The following is a 19,969-nucleotide window of genomic DNA, read 5'->3' as shown; positions in this document are numbered from 1 at the left end:
CACACAAACAATGTGGATTATTTCCTTCTTTTCAGGCCTTTTGCAGGAGCCAGCTCAGCTCTGGGAGCTTTTCCCTGTTCTTTGCTGACCTCTTGTGGTTTCTCACTTTGAGGAGAAATTATTTTCTCAACCTCAACTTTACTTAGGATAAAGAAAAAAAAGGGAATCTGAAAGGACAAGACAACAGTTTAATATATAATGGAGCTCCTCAACAGACCTTTTTTTGTGGGGTTTGTAACAACATTCCCTATTCAGTTATTTTCCTTAAACTTTTTTATCCTGCTGGATAGAAGTGAAAACTGTGTGAAACACCTGAACACATGATTTCTAAAATATTCCGAAATGTGCCAGGCACAAGGTGAAGGTAACCATATTCCCTGGAAAATGGAGACAGTGAAGTCAAAGGACTGCGAAAGACATTGGGAAAGGGATGGATCTATCCCCAGACAGGAATTTCAGGGGATATTGCCCTGGACAACAATGTCTGTCTGTGTGAGCTGTGAAATCCAGAGAGGGAAGAGTTTCCAGTTCCCCATTTGGCACTGTCAACATGTTGAATCTGTTTAATAATCCTGCAGCCACCTGAGTCCACTTTGTTTCCTGCCTTTATTGCCAAACACTCTCTCCCCTGCAACAGAGCAGTGCCTAATGAGATGAAATGTAATTAAAGAGGCTGCCTAGGAATAATATTCAAGAATTCTTGCAGAAGTATCCTGTGGTAGTGGTAATAAAAATCCCCAAAAGCAAATAGGATGCTACAACAGCAAACCCCTAAGTGTCAAAAGAAGAATTGCTTTTCTATATGCTCCTCTGTTCTTTAATTATGCAAATTACTGCTAGTTTTCAATAATAAAAAAACCTAGAGTGTGGAATTTGCTTTTAAGCATAAACCTTATTTCAATAAGGGAAAAAGAAAATTAAAATTCTGTTCAAAAAGAATTTTTAAGGACTTTAGCTCTCCCTGATCTTAGAGCAAATCCCTCCAATCCCACCAGCCATTCAAAGCTGCAGAGCAGGACTGATTTTAAAACCTTGGGATTCTATATCCAAATCTTTATGTGCTCTGAAACGATTTATCTCTCTCACACACAGATGAAGGTGTTTTCTGCATGATGCTGAGAAATAATCTGTTTAAATACACACTTTGCAGTGGGAAAAAGCAGGATAGGTGTATGCCCCTTCCCAGTGTCTGATTGTTCCATTCACAAGTATTCACAATATCTCCCTTTTGCTGTGATATTATAAATTGATTTTTGTACATTTCCCAGTTCCTAGCTCAGAATTGTTGTGTTATCCTCAGGAATGCTGCCCTTCCTCCTTCACTTGCTCCTCCTGCATCCTTTCAGTTCCAGCCCTGCAAACTTGGGGATGGAACTTCCCCAGCAGCCCCACACCAAGTGATTCCCACAGGTCCCTCCAAAGATGCTCCTGGCACAGGGATCTCCTGGACCATCATCCCCAGGGATGCTCCTGGCACAGGGATCTCCTGGACCATCATCCCCAGGGATGCTCCTGGCACAAGAATCACCTGGACCATCACCCCAGGGATGCTCCTGGCACAGGGATCTCCTGGACCATGATCCCCAGGGATGCTCCTGGGCTGAGCTCAGGGCTCAGCCTCACTGCCAGCAGCAGGGAAGGGGATTTGTGGTGATTTACTGAGAAAAGACAGACAATAAGCAAGGAAGCATTTTTTTCCAGGAAAAATCCTGAATTCCAGAGTGTCCCCACAGAAACAGAATGCCAGCTTTCTCTAAAGGAATTCATGTTTATAATCCACCAGGACTAAACATGAATCTTGCTCCTGAAGCAGCAGCTGTGGGAAACCCTTCAGTCCTTTTTTTGGGTGCACTCCTATGATGGAAACACGAATTAACCAAGGACTTTTGTCAGCTTCTATCAGTGCTCTTCAAGGCCTGGGTTTTATCAGGGTGACTTTTGCTCTGGTTTAAAAATGCATTTAAATAAAGAAATTTCCAACCTCCCAGTATCAAACAGGTTTCACCAATGACACCACCATGTGATTTTATTTTCAAAATGAAGAGGTGTAAAGGATTGAGGAAGGGCAGTTCTCTTCTGTACAGGCTTTTCTGAGATAAAAAGTCAAGGTTAAGGAAAGTGATTAATTTGTTTTTTCTGGTTCAGTGTTAGAACATTTGTTAAAATCATGCATTAATAATATAAGCAACTCTTAAAAAAATAACATTTGTTTTTTAAATTAAGTATTTTAAGCCTTGAGTGATAAAGTGCTCCAGGTCAGCTTTAGTTGTAAAAATACTATTTGAAGATGATAATGGCTTCAATAATCTTAGAGTCTTAGAACACAGTTTACAATACAGGAGCTTCAAATTTTAATCAAAATTGTAACTTCACCAATGTATGAAACTGAAAGTGGTTTGTGCCAGTGGCCTTTGCTCTAATAAAGCAAGATAATTTGTTAGAGATACATGCAAATATAAACAAAACACATGTAAGTTCTCAATGCTGAGATGTAACTTTTATGGCAGTAACTCAGTGATGTGGGAGCAGTGAAAGGAGCCAAATGAGAAATAAACAGGTGAATTGTTATTTCAGGCACCAGAGCATCTGTGCATATGGCAATATCTCCTAAAATATAACAAATAACATCCAGCAATAGGTGTACTATGTTAAATTATAAAACATGCATGCTCTAAATTTATCTATTTAAATATAAAGTGACCATGAGCATTATTTTATCTGTGAAAGTTACTTAAAGTTCCATGAATGTCTTTCAAATTAAAGATGCACCTTTTTCCATTTTCCATGAGAAGGTGGCACTCATTTAACTAATTCCTCCAAAAAGAAAGGCACACTGCACCTTCTCAGGTTTGATCACCCTTTTTTTGGTAGTAAAATTCTAATCTGGGGATCACTTTATGACAAATTATGGAACAAATTCTGAATACTTCATACCGAATTTTTAAAAAATAATTTTAAAAAATTATACTTAATAATATTTCATGGCTATGAAATATCATTATTATGAAATATTATATAGATTAAATATTTCATTAATATGAAATATTATTAAGTATAATACTTCAATTATTTATTGATAATTAAAAACATACTTAAATTTTTAACTTTTTTAGTACCAATCACAAAAGCTTCAAGTGGAAAAAAAAATAAGTGCATCCTTAAAAGCTGGTGAGAATGAAAATAAACTGAATAAACTTCAGATGCTGGTAAAGGAGGTTGTGTGTAGGAGAACACCAAGGAGAAAACTACCTTGAAGAAGTGGATATTTACATGACAGTCCTGGAAGAGACAGGAGAGGGAGAAACACTGCGTGGTTAGTAACGGGCTGGCACAGCACAGCAACCACATTAGTAGCAGAAATAAACAAATACAGACACAGCAGCAGCGGGAGTACAGAAATGGACACGTCTGTTAAGCACAGAAAAAACCCAGGACAAATAAATGGGTGTTAAATCCTGCTGTTAATCACCAGGAGCGCTGTGCTGCTCCTTGCTGGGACTCAGCTCACAGACACGCAGCCCATGCATGGAACAGCCTCTGGCAAAGCCTCCAGCTGTGCACAGCTGGCCAGGGGCACTCAGCCTCTCAGCCCTGAGCGAGCTCCACAGGGTGACAGTGCACAGGGATTTGGGAGTTTTGTCCTTGCCTTGTTTTGCAACACACCTTTCACTTTTACATAAGGGATGAGGAAATGCCTGCCATACACGGGATTTTTTATACTCTTCACCTCAAATCACAACCCAGTGAGAAAAGCCTTAAGGAAATCAGCACACTGAAAGCAGAGATTTGTGCCATCTAGTTAAGAAATTTCAAGTTCTCCAGTTTGAGCTGTGCTGAGTGGATGGGAAACCTCCAGACAACTGCATATGGGAATCCCCCCTGCCAAACTATAGTACAGAACAGATGGAGTCATCTAACAGCATCTCTATAATGCTGCAAACCATTCTCTAATGATTAAATATGCACAATTTAAAAATAGGAATGAGTGCCATGGCCAAAAAAAGCAGCTCTTCTTTTTATATCTCTTTATGCATAATGAGTGTGGATTGATGTGCCAGTGGTATTTTGGCTGGTCATGATTTCAGTGTGGCTTAGTTTCTGTTTCCTGAAAAGTAAATTTCATCTTGTCATTTGCAATGTGAAGTGTCAGCAATGTTATTTCTCTTTCCACATTCCCTTTGCTGACCTGCCTGAAGCTTCAAAGTGGGAATGCATATTGGTTAGAGACAGATATGGAAGTGACCATATCTTTTATTTATTTTTTTTTTAAAAAAGAGTAGAGTAACTGCAGTGTAACAGCTCTGGGGCAAAGATGTAAAAGTAATGTTTCCTTCCCAGCCCTTATAACACTTTACAGAGACCTGGAGAAATTAATCACAATTTGACAAAATCACAAGCTCCTCTACAGTTTATCTTGGGGGTTTTGTGGTTGTGTGTTTGTTTGGCGTGGGTTTTTTAAATGAAAATTTGAATGAAAATAGATTTAATTAGAAAACTCACTGGGCTCTTCAGAAGCCACTGAAACAGTCTCTGGAGTATCTGCTATGGCCCTGGCTATGCAACTGCAACATTTTCCTCCAGCCTCCTGCTCAGAATAAAGATAGCTCTATGTCCTGGCCATTATTAAAGGAAAGAAATATAATGTCCTTTTAACCTAAAGTTTTTGTGAATATCAGAAAAATGCCAGATTAAGAAAGTTCTGGCCTTCTCATTTCTAATGAAGCAGACAGAAATGGATTAAAAAAATTAAGAGGAGTGGTAAAGATCTGAGAAGTGCAGGGCCTGCACTGAAACAATCTGAACGGATGTACTGATGTTCAGAGAGGAAAATATAAATAAAAGAAAGGTTTTTCAGCTTTAGACTGTAACAACAACAAAACTCATCAGAGAGTTTTAGCTGTGCCTTGATCTCTGGGGAGAGTTTCTGTCCTGTTTAACACCGGCTGTGCTGCCACAAGGCTGCCTGATGGCGTAAATCCACATGAGCTGTGTGCACAGACACACAGCCCGAGGCTTCTGGGCTGGAAATACGGGCCTGCACAAGGATTAACACACAAGTTTGGTCAAACAAAGGGCTGCCCTGCTTCTTGGAGGAGCTCAGGAGCAGAAATGTCTCGCAGATCCTGCATCACTGCAGAGGTTCCAGGTATTTATCACTGAGCCTGATGGCCAAGCTCCACATCCGTCCTGTTATCTTTCAAATGAGAAGGTATTTCAGAAGACATTTTCTTTAGGATCACAATAATGATAAGGCATTTTAGAAGACATTTTCTTTAGGATCATAATGATAGTTCTGTTTGGAAGCACTGAGAGGTCACCAAAATGTCACCACTGACTGACCACTTCCAGTGCTCAGACACAACATCCACCCTGCTCTGCTCTCTCTCCTCCTTTCTGGGCTGCAAAAAGGAACTCCATCAGCAATTCCATGGTCAAAGCAGCTGGAATCTCTCACCCAACAGGACTCAAAGCCAGGGATGTGGGTGTTTGCCCCCTCCCAGGGTCCAGGGACAGTCCCTGTGGTGGGACAGCAGTCGGAGCTCTCAGAAATTCAGGGAAGGATTTTGTTTCTGTCAAAGCCACCCAGAGAGCTACACTGAAGGAAATAATTAGAACAAAAGAACATATCTGACATGTGAAGAGTGTGCACCAGGAGGACCATTGTGTGTCTTCCCAGATATGCTCTAAAATGAGGATTTTATGAGCAGAATCCCATTCCCTCACAGCAATGTGCTTGGATCACTGCAATTGCCAGAGCTGGTGCAGTGACTGAGCCTGCTCCCATCACCAACACACCTCGTGCTCAGTAAATGTGGCCATGGGTAAGGATTATGGCTGCTCTGTTCTTTGTTTAATTAAAAAAATCCTTTATATGGACCATAACAGCTGCTTTATTTTTAATAACATTTCCCAGTGCTGGTGATGTGGAAAGAAGGGGAGAGATCATAAAACAGCTCACCAGCCTACTTTTAAATCAGTATTATTCTATTATTACTCTGAGGTGATATTTAAGTATCAAGAAGTGCTTTACTAAGCAGGAAAAGTAAAAAAGGCTGGACCAAACTCAAATAATCTCCCACAACAGAAGTTTTAGAATTTGTACATTTTTTCCCCCCAAATTCAGGAAAAAAGGAATGATGCCCTAAATGGCAAAGGCATCTTACTGCTCAAATCACAGCCAGGTAGAAAAAAATACCAGAAGGTTGCATTATTTCAGTATTCTGCTTTTTTCTTTGACTAGAAAAGTACTGGAAGAAGGAAATAAGTACATAACCAAGAGTGGATGATGCAGTTAGAAGATTTCCTAGTTTGGGTCCATGGAGGCACCTGGGACTGTTGGGAGTTCCCATGGCAACTTCAGCATGGACAATTATGGAGCAGCCACAATTATTCTGAATATGTCTGGTGAGAAGGGAGTTTCATTTTGAGATGGCTACAAATAATGCCATTCCAGAGAGAAAATTCACAACTAAAGGTTAAAATCAACCGAAAAATAGTGACAGATTTTATCCTGCCTCCACTTCCTACAAGAGTATATTTTTATCTCTAAATATTAATAATGATGTATCATGTATAAATCACTGAGGACAGATTTGATCACACTGCTAAATGAGCAGATAATAGATTTGTGAGCTTTAGTGAGAGGTGAGATCCAGAAAATGCGTAGATTGAATACAGCTTGTTGTGTAGAAAATACTGCATTGCACCTCTGCATAATATCCTCCAATTTCTATACACTGCACAGGCTCATATAGATTATACCTAGAATATAATAAGAAAACTGCTTGCAACAAAATAGAAAAGGTAAAAAAAGCACAATCCTCAATTCTTTCTTTTCCAAGTTTGGTCCCATTTGTTGGAGAGGATCCACTCTGGGCAAAGGTTGGGTGTTAATTTTTCAGCTCATTCAGATGTGGCAGAATGGGCCATGAGGAAACTTCATGACAAATAGTTTTTAGCATTCAGTTACAAGTATAAGTGAAGAAAAGGTTTGAATCTATTACTATTTACTTATTTATAATATTTATAATATTTTATGAAGATTATCTTATTTATTACATTTGTATTCTATGATTACTATATTTTATACTGTTTTAGTGTAGATTTACATTGAATAAATTACTTAGGAATAAGTGCCAGGAGGTCCAGTGAGCAAAGCAGCATTTCCATGAGATTTGTGTGGCTAAGAGCCACATTTCCAGAAGAAATCTGGGCTGTGAAAGTGATGTGCTAAGAAGGCTGTGATGGTACTGTGCAAATGCTTTGAGATCAATGAGCTTAAGGCCAAATCTTAAAGCTGCCTGAAATATGGATGCAGGCAGATATGCTTAAAATTCTGGTTTAAATGGGAGGTAGCTCCTAAGTGGTCTTGGAGTTCCTCCTGCCCACATTTCTAAACTTTACTTAAAAGGGCAAAGTCAATTTTCAGAACATCTTACAATTTTCAAGATCAGAAAGTGGTTTCAAAAATTCTACATTTATTGGCTCTCTGGCCTTTTGTAAGCTGAAAATAATCTTATTCTTCCTGAATATGAAACAATGAAATCCCAATCCTAAAGTTTCTGTGCTCTTGTGTAGCTTAGGTTTGTATACAGCCCTTTCCTCTGAAGGCCACCATTATTTATTTTAAGTATTAGATATAAGTAATGCAATATTTTTGTGGAAATTGTTGTCATTTTGTACTCAAAGTTAAATTAATGTAGCTTGGCTACCAATCACATGGTCACACATCAAAAAATAGACCAAGCACTGCAAGTGCAGACTGGACTGGGAAGAACTCTGGAGTTACTCCTTTCATAAACTGATAAATGGGAAGGTGGCACAGTGAGACCCTTTGGTCCATCTATATTTTTAATCTCCTGACAAATTCACTCCCCCAGGAAAGTGACAGTCAAGACCTGCAATCTTCTTCCTGTGCTGATTTTAGAACAGTGGAAATATTTATTTAGATGATGTCATTAAGTCACAAATAGCAGCATTTTTCTCAGTGCTGTCTACTTGTTCCTTATTACAGGGCACCTAAAATAAGATGCCTGTGCAAGCCAGGATATAAATGATAACAGAAATAAAGGAGAAGATGATCAGAGTCAGCACCACTTATGTGCCATACCAGAATAGCTAATAAGTGAAATACCACCATCCAGACATCTGTGCTGTGAATTTTCAGAAGCCCTCACAGTGATGCCCCTTGAAACCAAGGAAGATTATTCCATGGAGGGTTCTGCTTCCCTCTGCTCCTCCTCATCACGGTAAACTTTGAGATGGGGAAAGAGGGTGAAGCCAAACCCTTCAGCCATGTAACACCACATTACACCAGCCCTGGCCTTGTGATTCCAGGGTTTGTTCAGCTACCAATACTCTCATTTATCTCATTTATCTCATTAAAACTGTTCATGGTCCAGCTTGGGAAATTACAATTATTGGAGACACCGTGTGCCTGCTGAAGACCCATTTCCTTCCCTGGATTAATGCAGTCACTCAAACAGCACCAAGCAGACTAGCTCAGAACAGGGGGAGCCTCAAATACACAGTGCTGAGGCTGAACTAATTAGACTTTGAGACAGACTAATTATTTCTGAGGCAGAGCAGCCCCTTGGTGAAGCTGCTGTCTCTGAGAGCAGGTCCAGTAGTTTTACATGAATCCTCTCAGGATTTCTACTCCACTTCATTGCAGGACATGGATAAACCCTGACTGTTCTTCCTGCAACCAAAGTATTTACCGCAGGATTAAGAATCAGCCTCAGTGACTGTAAATTCAATATGCAAACACACTGCATGTAATATCTGACATTTTTAAATGGACAGTTTCAGTGACTTGTCTCTGTGCTGTCTCTGACCTGAGAAAAACAGGTAAATTTTTATACCTATATCACCAATATATAAATATCCACCCAATTCCAGACTCTGCAAAATGCACAGAAACATGGGCAGAATTACTTTTGAAGCTATTCTTTCTAGGGAGGATAAAAACCAAAAATGATCTTGAATAGCAAATGACCTAGTGCAGCAAAATGAAATCACACTGGTCAGATCACGACTGTAAAGAAAGGAAAATGGAATGGAGCTCAAATACTTCTCAAATGTGTAACAAAAATCATAGTTCATGCTGCAGACATGGGAGCTGATCCAAATGGGTTCAGAAGAAATTGGTGCACCTTTTCTTTTTCCTTCTTGAAAGTTGAACATGTGCCGTTTTTCCTCACTTTCGTGGGTTAACCCATCTTTTATAATAACAATGGAGAATTCTGCCTGATGGTGAACATAGAAAATTCCCATTTCAGGTTGAAAGGAACAGGCAGGTTTGTTTATGCACAACAGGTACATTCATTATGTTTGGATAAACAGCTTGGCTAAGGTTGTGAACTGCAGACTGGAATATTTCCAGCTCCTGGCTGTGTGTGCAGCTGGGAGAGCAGGCAGGGCGGAGGAGCTGCACCAGCAAACCCCTCCCAGCCCAGGCCATACCTGTCCTGCTCCTGGGCTCAGTGGCCAGCAAATATTTTGTTGTAATTCTGGCTGTGGTTGTCAGAAGAGCAGAGTCTGATCATTAACAAAAAAACTCCTTTGTGTGGCACATGAGACCATCCCTGTGGCTACCAACTTCTCCAGCTGGCACCACAGGAGGCAAGACACTGCAAAAAGCATCACTTTTATCTGGATTTTCTTATTTGTACATACCCAGCAATACCTCTGATCCTTAAAAACATCAACATCCCTCCCCACACTATAGAGATCAGAGTTTCACATAAAAACCTTCTGCAAAGACCTTAAAGCTCCGAAGTGTGAACATTGAAAGCCCCAGCAATACCTCTGATCCTTAAAAACATCAACATCCCTCCCCACACTATAGAGATCAGAGTTTCACATAAAAAACCTTCTGCAAAGACCTTAAAGCCCCAAAGTGTGAACATTGAAAGTATTTTCTTAAAACACCCCAAGTTACAGTGTGAAACATTCAAAGTATTAAAATACCATTGTTTCTGAGAATTTCTTTTGTCAAATAATGCACATATCAGTGATAGTGGCTGGCAGATTTTGCAGCAATTGTTAAAAGACATTGAAATTATTACATATACTTGACATAACATATTTTAAAATACCAACTTCTAAGTGTCATAGCAGAGAAGCTGAACTGTCAGGAAAATGATGCCATCTCTGAATTAAACCATTTGGTCCAATCTTCAAGAAAACCACAGACACACAGAGCTGTCACAGGGACAGAAATAGGAGCACTCTAACATATGTATCATTTAACAGATTTTTTTTGTAGTGAAGTGAAAAATAAATGCAGTATTTAGTTGCACACATCTGTGTTTAATCCTCACCTCAAACTTCTGTCGGAGCTCTGCATTTCCATCTTCATCAGCATCTGGAATTGGAACATTGTAGTATTCACCCTCTTCTTGATTCAGCAGCTTGTACCTGTGGTAGATTTCAGAAAAAAACTGGTGACTTTATATTTTTTTTTCTGATAGACTCAAAATCTGATTTTGTTGTTTGTGTGTGGTTTGTATCAATGCCACAGGTATGCAAAGAACTGATCTCAAAGACCTGAAGCAAACTCAGAAATAGAATATATTTTACCTGTAATCAGATCTTTCATCCCAAGCTATCTGTCAAGGCAGTTTAATGGACAAGGAGATTCTTCCCACTCATCCTGGGATCTGATGGGAAACACCAACCCTGAGGAGGAACCTTTGTCTTCCATAGCCCTACACAAGTGTCATTGGAGAAATGTCCTTTTTGAGATGGGATGAGTTCTACCTCTCCTGGCAGGTAATGAGGTGGCATTTTACGAGATCAGTTTCCATGAGCTTTGAATTTGCAGAGCTATATATAACATGATACACCAAGTATTGAACACATCATATTGGAGATAAAAATAAAATTTGTATCACAAGACTGTGTCCACAGAATTGAGTTTGCAGCAGCTCCTGGCTCCAGCAGAAGTTTCAGGAACACCATAAAAGAAAAGGAATTGTTTTATTATCCCCCTTTGATATATATAGCCTGTGTTTCCTAGGTTTAGTTGCACTTCAGTGAATTTATAGCCTGAAACACAGCGAAAAGCTCAAAAAAAAAAAGGTAGATCACATTGAAAAAAAAGGACAGGTTTAAAACTTTTGGTGATACATTCTCTCCTTCTCTTTTCAGAAACTCTTACCATCCACTGGCTGGCATTTTCATAAGTTCTGACACCCCAAAAGAGAGTGACCCCATGAAATCATTCCTGGTGGTTCGGTCCCAGTCCCAGACCTCTACGGATAACCGGCGATCTTTGTCTGTAGGTTTTAATTTACTAAAAAAGGAGAGAAATGGAGGAGTTGTCAACACCAAAATCAAGAGTAAAATGCATCCACAGACCCCCAGGAAATCAGGGTATTAAACTCACAATGTGAATGACTCATTCCAGTCCGGGTTCAGGGTAGAACGGATGGTTTTTGTTTTTTGTTTACTTTCATTCTTAGGATCTGGGATGAGCTTCAGTTTGACATAAGGATCTGAAAGTCCATTTGGATCCATGGGAATGAGGTTTTTTGCTTCTCTCACTGTCAATATAAAACACAGGATTACACATCACTGTAAAAAAGAAATTACATGTCAGACCAGAGCTATTGAAGCACGTTGACAAATAAATAAGATGTGAAACCCACCTGTCAGACTTGGCATGGGAGAAACTACTTGTTGTAAAGAAAGGTTGTACTGAGTGATATTTATAAGAATAGCAGGGAGCAATGACAGGAGAGAAGAGTGATTCACAAGCAACACACAGCTTCCAGGCAGCTCTCCCTGCAGTGCAATGATTAAATACCCAAATCCATCACTGTAATTTTTCTAAGCAGGTACCAACTCTTTGTGCTTTTGTTCCCTCATCACTCTTAGGTTACACAACCACAGATTAGGAGGCAAATACTGTAAGAGGCACAGGCAGATCACAGGGGATTGCAGGGGATCAGGTGTTTGACACAAGCCCTCTTTGGAAGGTTTCTAGCAGCACCCTTCCCACGGATTCACGGCTCATTAGTTGTCAGATGGAATCCTTGGGAGCATTGTCATGACAGCAACCAAAGGAAAAGTGCAGGGAACACAAGTGGAGCTCAAGCTTCACAAAAATCCTAATGCAGCTTCCTACTTTGACAATGCCAAAGGGAGAAACAAAGTGAGTTAATTTATCTCAAGCTGCTCCTGATCCCCAGGGAGAGAGGGAACGCTCAGGAAGGTGGAAGGGAATCCCAAAGGGTGAGCACAGCCAGCACTGCCCTCCCTCTGGCAGACACTTGAGCAACACTTACACATCCTGGAAGAAGAATTCTGAAGAATAAAAGGTGAATTTCCCTCATGCTGTGAAACCCACCCAATCCTAGTGGATGAACTGGGATCAGGCTGGGATGGGGAATTTGGAGTTCAGAGCTGGCCATCTCAAAACTTGGACACAGCAACCCCTGGGCTTGTTTGGGACAGAAAACACCTTCCACCCAGGAATTCCCCTGGGACAGTCAGAGCTCAAGGTCAGAACTGTCTCTGAAGGAAGACTGCAAGAAGCTTTGGGGTGCCATGGCTCCTAAGGGATGAAAGAAATCCAGCCTTTGAGAGCCACTGGAGAGATTGTCCAGGGCTGACACTGCCCTCAGCCACTGCTTTCATTCAGGAGGGCTTCTAAAATTTATCTAACTGAACAAATCTGAAGGGAAATTTAGGAAAGATCAACTGTTAAGCAACTTCTGTTTCTCGATGAAAAGAAAAGTGTTTCCTACAGAAACTTGGAATTTAGAGACACTTAAAAGTCAGTTAGAGCTAATACAAAAAAAAAAAAAAAAAAAAAAAAGGTGTCAGGGTCTTCAGCAACAAGTATTTATTGTTTGCTCAAGATACTGTCCTCCTCTTCCCCCAGATTTAAATGGCATTTTCATTACAACCCCAAAATTCTAGACCTTCCCAGGATTTCAGTCTGTTGCTTCCCAGCACGGAGGTTAAAAGGCATCCAAACAACAGATATATTGTTTTATATATAGAATAAGAGGAGTACAGGAATGTGAGCTACTGCTTTGGAAGACTCTACTTTGCCAAGGTAATTTTCATGCAGAACAGATACTCTGATGTAAATTAATTAATGAAATTAGATCATGGCTGGAAACGAATCACATTAACTTGACCCAACAGTTGATAGTGATTAAGTTTCTTAAATTTCTTGTTTTAAAAGGAGAGACAGAAAATGCTTATGGGCTAAAATTTTAGAATAAAGTATAATTCTATTCACAATGTGCATTCCTCAAAGAACTATATCAGGAAAATAATCAATGTGTATTAAAAGAACAGAACCATGCATTTTTCTTGCCATTTAATTTGTACTTTTCTACAATCCACGTGTAAAGCTGACAGGGTTTTGCAGCTGGGCAAATGATTCCTTTCAGGCCAGAGAAACTGTCCCCACTCTCATTTACTCTAAGTTTGCCCTCTGGGGGTCTTCACTCTTCACACCTGTGGTCAGCTGGAAAAACATTTCTTTTCAACCCATGCAAAAAAACCAAAACACCCAATTTTTAAGATTTAGTGCACTGAGAAGAATCTTCAAATACTTCCAAGGAATAACATTGAGATTAAACTACTTATTTTAGCTAAGTTTTTACAGTCCCAAAGGGACTAAGAACCATGAAGCAAGTGAAGGATGAAGTGACAGCTTTCAGTGCAAGCTGCTTTCTCTCATCCTATATTTGGGTTGATTATTGCTTTCTTGGTGGGTTTTTTTCCCAGTCTTCTTCTGCATGGTTTTTTGTGACTGCACTGCCAGCTTTGGCACAGGAGATACTACTTCAAAATCCACTTTTTGATTTTTATTTCTACTCTGCACTTTGCCATACATGAGGAGCAGAGCTCTCCACGTGTTCTACAGCTTCCTAAAAATACACTAGTAACTTTTCTGCTAAAATTCTCGGAACAAAATTGCTTAATTTTACCATCTCCAGGCTGAGCTTTTATGTTTAAATTTTCCCTGCTGAGGCCCAGTGTGAAACAGGCAGGATTTGGAGTGATGGGCTGGGTGGATGTGGAGGCTGTGCCAAGGAGAGATCCCTGGACAAAGCCACCCCTGCCCAGCCCTGGTAAAAGCTGCAAATCAGCTCTGGCAGCAGGAGGACGTGGCAGCATGTGTCAAATTGCTGATTTCTCCTGCAGCAAACACAGAAAATAGAAAAAAAAACCCCCAAAACGTCTAAATGCAAGAAAGAGAAGCTCAAAGATTAATTGGGAAGGAAAAATGCAACATGTACTAAAACCAGGCTGCTAACAAAGTCATTATCTCACTCCGTGGTTTAAGATATCTGGCCCATTTGTACTTTTGTCTGCATAATTAATACCCTCAGACATCTTTTTCCAACTGACTTAGCACTTCTTTTCCTGAGGAAACAGCGTGATGATACTTGTGCTAAATAGTGCTTATCAAGAATTAGCATCCAAGTGGTTCATCTCTTCAATGTGCCCTATTTTTAACAGGACAGATCAGGTTTCTCTTGGAGAATTGACATGAAGAAGAGATTCCCCTCCCCACCAAAGGCAACATCTCTTGTGTGTGGTTGAGAAAGTTAAATGAAAAATAACAACTCCACAAAAATAAATCAAGGTACAGCGGCTGCATTCTGCTCTAACTGTAACCATAGCAAGCAATCTCATCCTGCTTGCTAATTATCAGTTAATTAAACTCAACACTGTGACAGAGATGTTACTCTAAATTAGAGAAGGTTGAAGGGAGGTGAAGTTCAGCCTCTCTTTGGGTAGAAACCTGAAATACTGCATGTCAGTTTTCTGCCATAAATATTAGGGATGATAACAATCTCTGAACTGAGGAAAGCAGCCGCCACCAGGTAAATTCATGAACATTTTGTGCAGATTGGACTCTTAATGGGGACTGAGAAAGCCCACAGATAAAAAGACAACAAAGAGAAGCATGGATTGATGTCTCTGACAAATCCAGTCTTGCTCAGGTTTTCTTACAAAACCCACAACAAAATGTCAACTTGCATTATGGACAAAATGGGCCATTTTCTTCCTCCTTGTTAATGGAGATCATAAATGTTTATTCAGTGGAAAATTCAGATTATTTGATGACTGTTCTACAGCTCTTCTATCAAGTATTGCTTAGAAACCTGGAGTATCCATCCAGGAGCCATGGCTAAAATTGGGACACCCACTTTTCCAGGAATAGTGTGAGGACATGAGCAAATTCAGAGCTGCTTCTTGGGTATTCATCCTTTAAATAAAAACCTAAATAAAACAGAGTGGGCTGACAGAGAACAACCAACATTTCTTGTAAAAAGAACTTCAGGCAGAATTTTAAGGAATTCAGAGAGAGGATGACAAAGCTGAAACTTTTTCCATGAGATTGTGCAGTTGCAAGCCATATGCAGTTGTGGATTTACAGTATCTTGTGGTACCAGCAGATAAATTTAATCATGGGGATGACTAAATAAATGTTTCTGTCCCTAGGACAAAGCTGAATGATTCGAGCGTGAGTCCACTCAGTTCCTTCATGAGTGAGTCACAGCTCCCTTCTTCCTGAATTCCCAAATGTGGATAATAAAACAGTTTACTAATCACAGCAACCATTGCTTGCCAATCTTTTAGTCCTGCAGGCAGCTGAGATGAGCAGAAATCTCTCACCTTCGTGCCAAAAGCTGCTTTTAGGAGACACTGCGAGACGCCAGTGGCCTCACCTGGCATGGGGTCCAGAGAAATGAAGGAAAAGTGGGACTGCTGTTAGCTCCAGTGCATCATAAAGTTCCTTTCTTCTCACAATAAAGCATTCTGAAATTGTTGCAAAATTCTCACTGCTTCCTGAAGAAGTTTCTGGTGCAGATTTTCTGATTTGCCCAGTTTCCAGATGCCTCAGTGAGGGACAGAGGATCTTGCACTCCCAACCAAGGAACTTTCTCCCCATGCCCCCTGCACCCCTCAATCACAGTTTAAAATATTTATCTATTACTGAAAATAGTCTTTCTTCCCATCTCTAGATTTGTACTCTTCGCATGCAAACCCCAAAGCTGCCTCCAAAACTCAGCTTTCACTGAAGATCTTTTAGGAGATTTTATTAAAACTCACTGAACTCTTCCTTTCTGGAACTGCTTGTGACTCACAGGTACAACTGATTGAAACAAATCCTGCTGTCCAGGCAGTGTTCAGTCTCTGTGGTTTTCATCACTAAAAGGGCTTTCAGAGACGAGACTTTTCTCTATTCCATAACTACTCCCTGCCCAGGGAAGATTTCATATCCATCCGAAGCCCAGTGCCTGAGCCCTGAAAAATGGCAGCAGCATGAACACCTGCTCTGTACAGGTGATGCACAAGGAACAGCTGAAGAGTATCCTTGTCCAGGACAAGAATAAAAATGAACCAATGTTGCACGAGACTTGATTCCTCTGTATTTATTGAGATATTCTCTCCTACTAACAAAAAATGTGCCATCATCCCTAACACTGCTTCCTAAGTTCTTCTGTCTGCAATAGATTCTCCAGGTTCAAGTTCACCTGGAAATCTCTTAGAAACAATTCTATTTTAGTTTTAAGGGAGATTATCTTTACAAAAAATACCATCTTAAAATGTAGGCACTACTGGGCAGGACAGCTGCTTAATGAAACAGAAATCTTACCACAAGATGGATCAAATAATCTGGAAAGGCTTCAGGCTGTTACATTTCCAATTCTTATCTTATATAGATATATAGGATATAGTTAATATTTTTGGATGCATGCAGATGGCCATTACTGAAAAATTAATGGTTTTTTTAAACACCTTGCATTGCTTGTTTCTTCATGGTAAAGTAAATTTAATGACTGAAGTGGGAAGGAAGCTTTTAGTTGTCACCAGGGCTGGCATTGTTAAAGGCACAGCTTTTCCTGTAATGACTGCAGCAACCCTGCAGATTCTGGGAATGTCAGAAAGAAGATATTAGTGAAGTAAACCATGAGATTCGTGTTTTTTGAGATGTTTAAAATGTCTCCCACATGGAAACCATTATTTGGGATTTCTTTATAGGCATTTGGTACTAAAAGCTGGTCAAACAGGCAAAATATTCATTTATGTTCCCTTTTTAAATCAGCTGTAGATACTGTGAAATGAATGCTAGCAAAGACAGACACTACCACTGACCTAGAAAATCAAAATAAAATTATCAGAGTGTGCATGGTGGGGTCTTTTAAGGAAGCAATTTTGATGAGAACCTTGAAATGTGCCAAAACTCTGCAGTTTGTGTCCCCAGCCTGTCTGGGTGCAGGCTCCTGCCCCAGCTGCATGACAGGACATTAATATGCAGTGCCAGGAGATGGCTCATTTATAAAAAATATTCCTAAAAATCTGGGAAATGCCCAGTGGGGAGCAGGGAGCTCCTGGGGAGATCATTGCTGCAGAGCCTGCTGTGTGCTCCCAACCTCTGCCGGCATCGCTCACAGCTCTCCTCTGCTTTAAATAACAGAAGCACCACTGAAGAATAGAACCAGATTTTCTGACCCTTGCAGCTTAGGAAAATACAGTTAAAACCCCTTGAAATTTCTGGGCTGTGCCTATATGTGTTTTCATGACAGAGCCACCACCATCCTGTCTCCACATGAGTGTCAGGAGGGCAGATCCTCCCTGTCAGCTGCTGTCACATCCAACTTCCAGTGCCTGACAGGTCACAGTTAAAAGTCCCAATATCGTGGCAGCATTTTATATATCAGTGCACCAGATGGGGTTATTTTTCTTCCAAAGGTTATTGTTCTTTCACTATAAAAATAATTCAAAAAATGAAGTTAAAAAAAATCAGAACTGTGATTCAACCACCTACGAGCTCACTCAGAAGAGCCCTAAATTATAAGATGGGTCAAGGAGAAAATGTAAGAGTGAAAAAACTTTTAGCACACATCAGGAGGAAGAAAATTCAGTGTAAAAATCAGAGATTAAGAATAGCAAAAAGCAATTTACTATGCTTAAGAGCAAACCCCCCACGTCAATCCAACCTGTGAAAGGGTCACGAACTCAGAGATTTCAGAAATATGCAAGGGTGTTTCTATAAAAAGAAAACTGCCACATTTCTGTACTGCAAGTGCCATAAATTATTAATATTCAACTCAACTTTCAAGCAAGTAACTCAACCATTGAAAACAAACCACTGATGTTTAAGAATTACAGCACAAATGAGCATTGAATGGGGCAGGTTGAGCAGCCCTGGAGAAGATGGTGAGGTTATGGCAGAGGACATCAACCCAAAATTCCAGTTCCTCTGTGAAGAACTGCTGCAGTCTCTACAGCTCCACCAGAAAAACCTGGGTGTCCACACGGATGCACCTGGGTTGAAGATCTGACTTCACTAATTGGAATTAAATGTGTTTATACACAGGACTGAATTACTCCCATCATTAATTCCATTCAGAACCTGCCAAGTTGGAGATTGTGGATAATCTGAGCAAGTCACTGGGCAGCTCCTTCCTAGAATTCACTGGGAATTAAAAACCAGCCCAATTTCCAGCATGTTCTCAGGAAAACACTCAGTGTGTGTGCACTGTGGGGCTTCTTGGAAACAAAAGGCACCACAAAACTCCCAAAGAAGCAGGCAGAAAAGAGAAATTGGGATGTGCCAGATAAACCACAGATCAATAGTAGATTAGATGAGACCCAAACAGACAAACCACATCCCCCAGAGGAGCACAGCCTGCAGCTGTGCCCTGCCAGCCGTGCCCTGGTGGGGCTGGCACCGTTGGGATGCCCGTGGATCTGCACCAACACCAGGGGCAGGTCCCCTTCAGCAGCACGAGTGTTCTGCATGCAGTCAGGGCTGGCTGGGAAGGAATCAGCAGGAGCTAATTAACAACCCAAACAGGATGCAGAGCAGGGATATTGAGGAATTCAGCTGGAGGAGTTCAACACCTACAGAGCAATTCCTTTGAAAAATATTCAGGCAAAGGCTCAAACCAAACAGTCAATCATTGGTTATTTTTCCTGCTGTTCCTAAACCTCCTGGACAATTAATTCACCTCCTTTCCCAAAGCTAAAGGCAGTGATGTTGTGCTTTGGAGCTCTGAGAACTGCAAATTCTTACAAAGCTTTTGTCAGCAAGTCTTTTAGAAGCAATGCCATTCTAGGAGAATATTTTTGCATTTTGTAATATGTCCATGAACTGGCAATTGCTAATTTCCTTTTCAGTTAAACAAACACAAAAGGCACCTGAAATGTCATTTTTGCTTGGTCCATATGGCATTTTTTATGTAAAAAACAAAAAAGCAGCTTGCTTTCAGGACATTTTTTATTTAAAGCAAGCTTGGAAGTGCTGAGAGTCACCCACAACAACAGCACTGTAATTGTTTTATACATAACAAAGTTATAGTAAATATTCTCCTTGTTGTACAGAAACCTACTTAATTAGGGGATGGAAATGTTTTATTTATAATCACAATAGAAATGCCATTTGCCAAGTACACTCACACCTAAAAGAGCCTGTAGAGAAAACCTGTAAAATATCTGTTACAATTTTACCACGTTCACCTCCCAGACAAGACCTTTTCAAATAAAACTGTGAACTAAAAGAATCCTTGTTTGTATAATCACTTTACAATGCCTGGTTCCACAATGACTTGTGATAAATGCTCCTGTCCATAAAAGGATTAAAACCCAACTGAATCACCAGGAAATAAGCACATGTTATTTCTCAAATTATGTGCATTATTGCAGAAAGTTTAAGCCATATTTAAGAGCCTTGCTGCAAAGCGGCCCAGAATAAAGCAAATATTAAATTTTGTCACTCGGATGATTTTTAAATTAATTCCCTCTCATGGTACAATTACTTTTAGAAGCTGCATCACCATCTCTGAAACGCCTCATTACTAAGTGAAACCACCTTCTGCTAATGACAGTACCTTGGACAAATTTCCCCCTCCCACGTTGACAGGAAGCTCTTTGAAAAGTTAAGCCACAATTAAGCATCACTTGGGATCTATTCTGATCCTTT

At 40.2% G+C, this 19,969-nt stretch overlaps 1 protein-coding gene across 2 annotated transcripts in view; it reads right to left on the bottom strand.

Moving 5' to 3' along the window:
- Nucleotides 1–19,969, bottom strand: part of PRKCA (protein kinase C alpha) — a 147,394-nt gene that overhangs the window by 32,492 nt on the left and 94,933 nt on the right. For both annotated transcript variants that reach the window (XM_041485642.1, XM_041485643.1), the window contains exons 6-8: nt 11,393–11,549; nt 11,165–11,299; nt 10,326–10,422 (exon numbers count right to left, since the gene is read on the bottom strand). In XM_041485642.1, the coding sequence (XP_041341576.1) occupies nt 10,326–10,422; nt 11,165–11,299; nt 11,393–11,549 (389 nt within the window). The remainder of the gene's footprint in view (nt 1–10,325; nt 10,423–11,164; nt 11,300–11,392; nt 11,550–19,969) is intronic.

This window comes from Pyrgilauda ruficollis, unplaced genomic scaffold, assembly GCF_017590135.1.
Source record: "Pyrgilauda ruficollis isolate IOZ18807 unplaced genomic scaffold, ASM1759013v1 scaffold72, whole genome shotgun sequence".
NCBI lineage: Eukaryota > Metazoa > Chordata > Aves > Passeriformes > Passeridae > Pyrgilauda > Pyrgilauda ruficollis.
The sequence above is the reverse complement of the archived record's forward strand: the minus strand, read 5'-3'. Positions and strand labels throughout refer to the sequence as shown.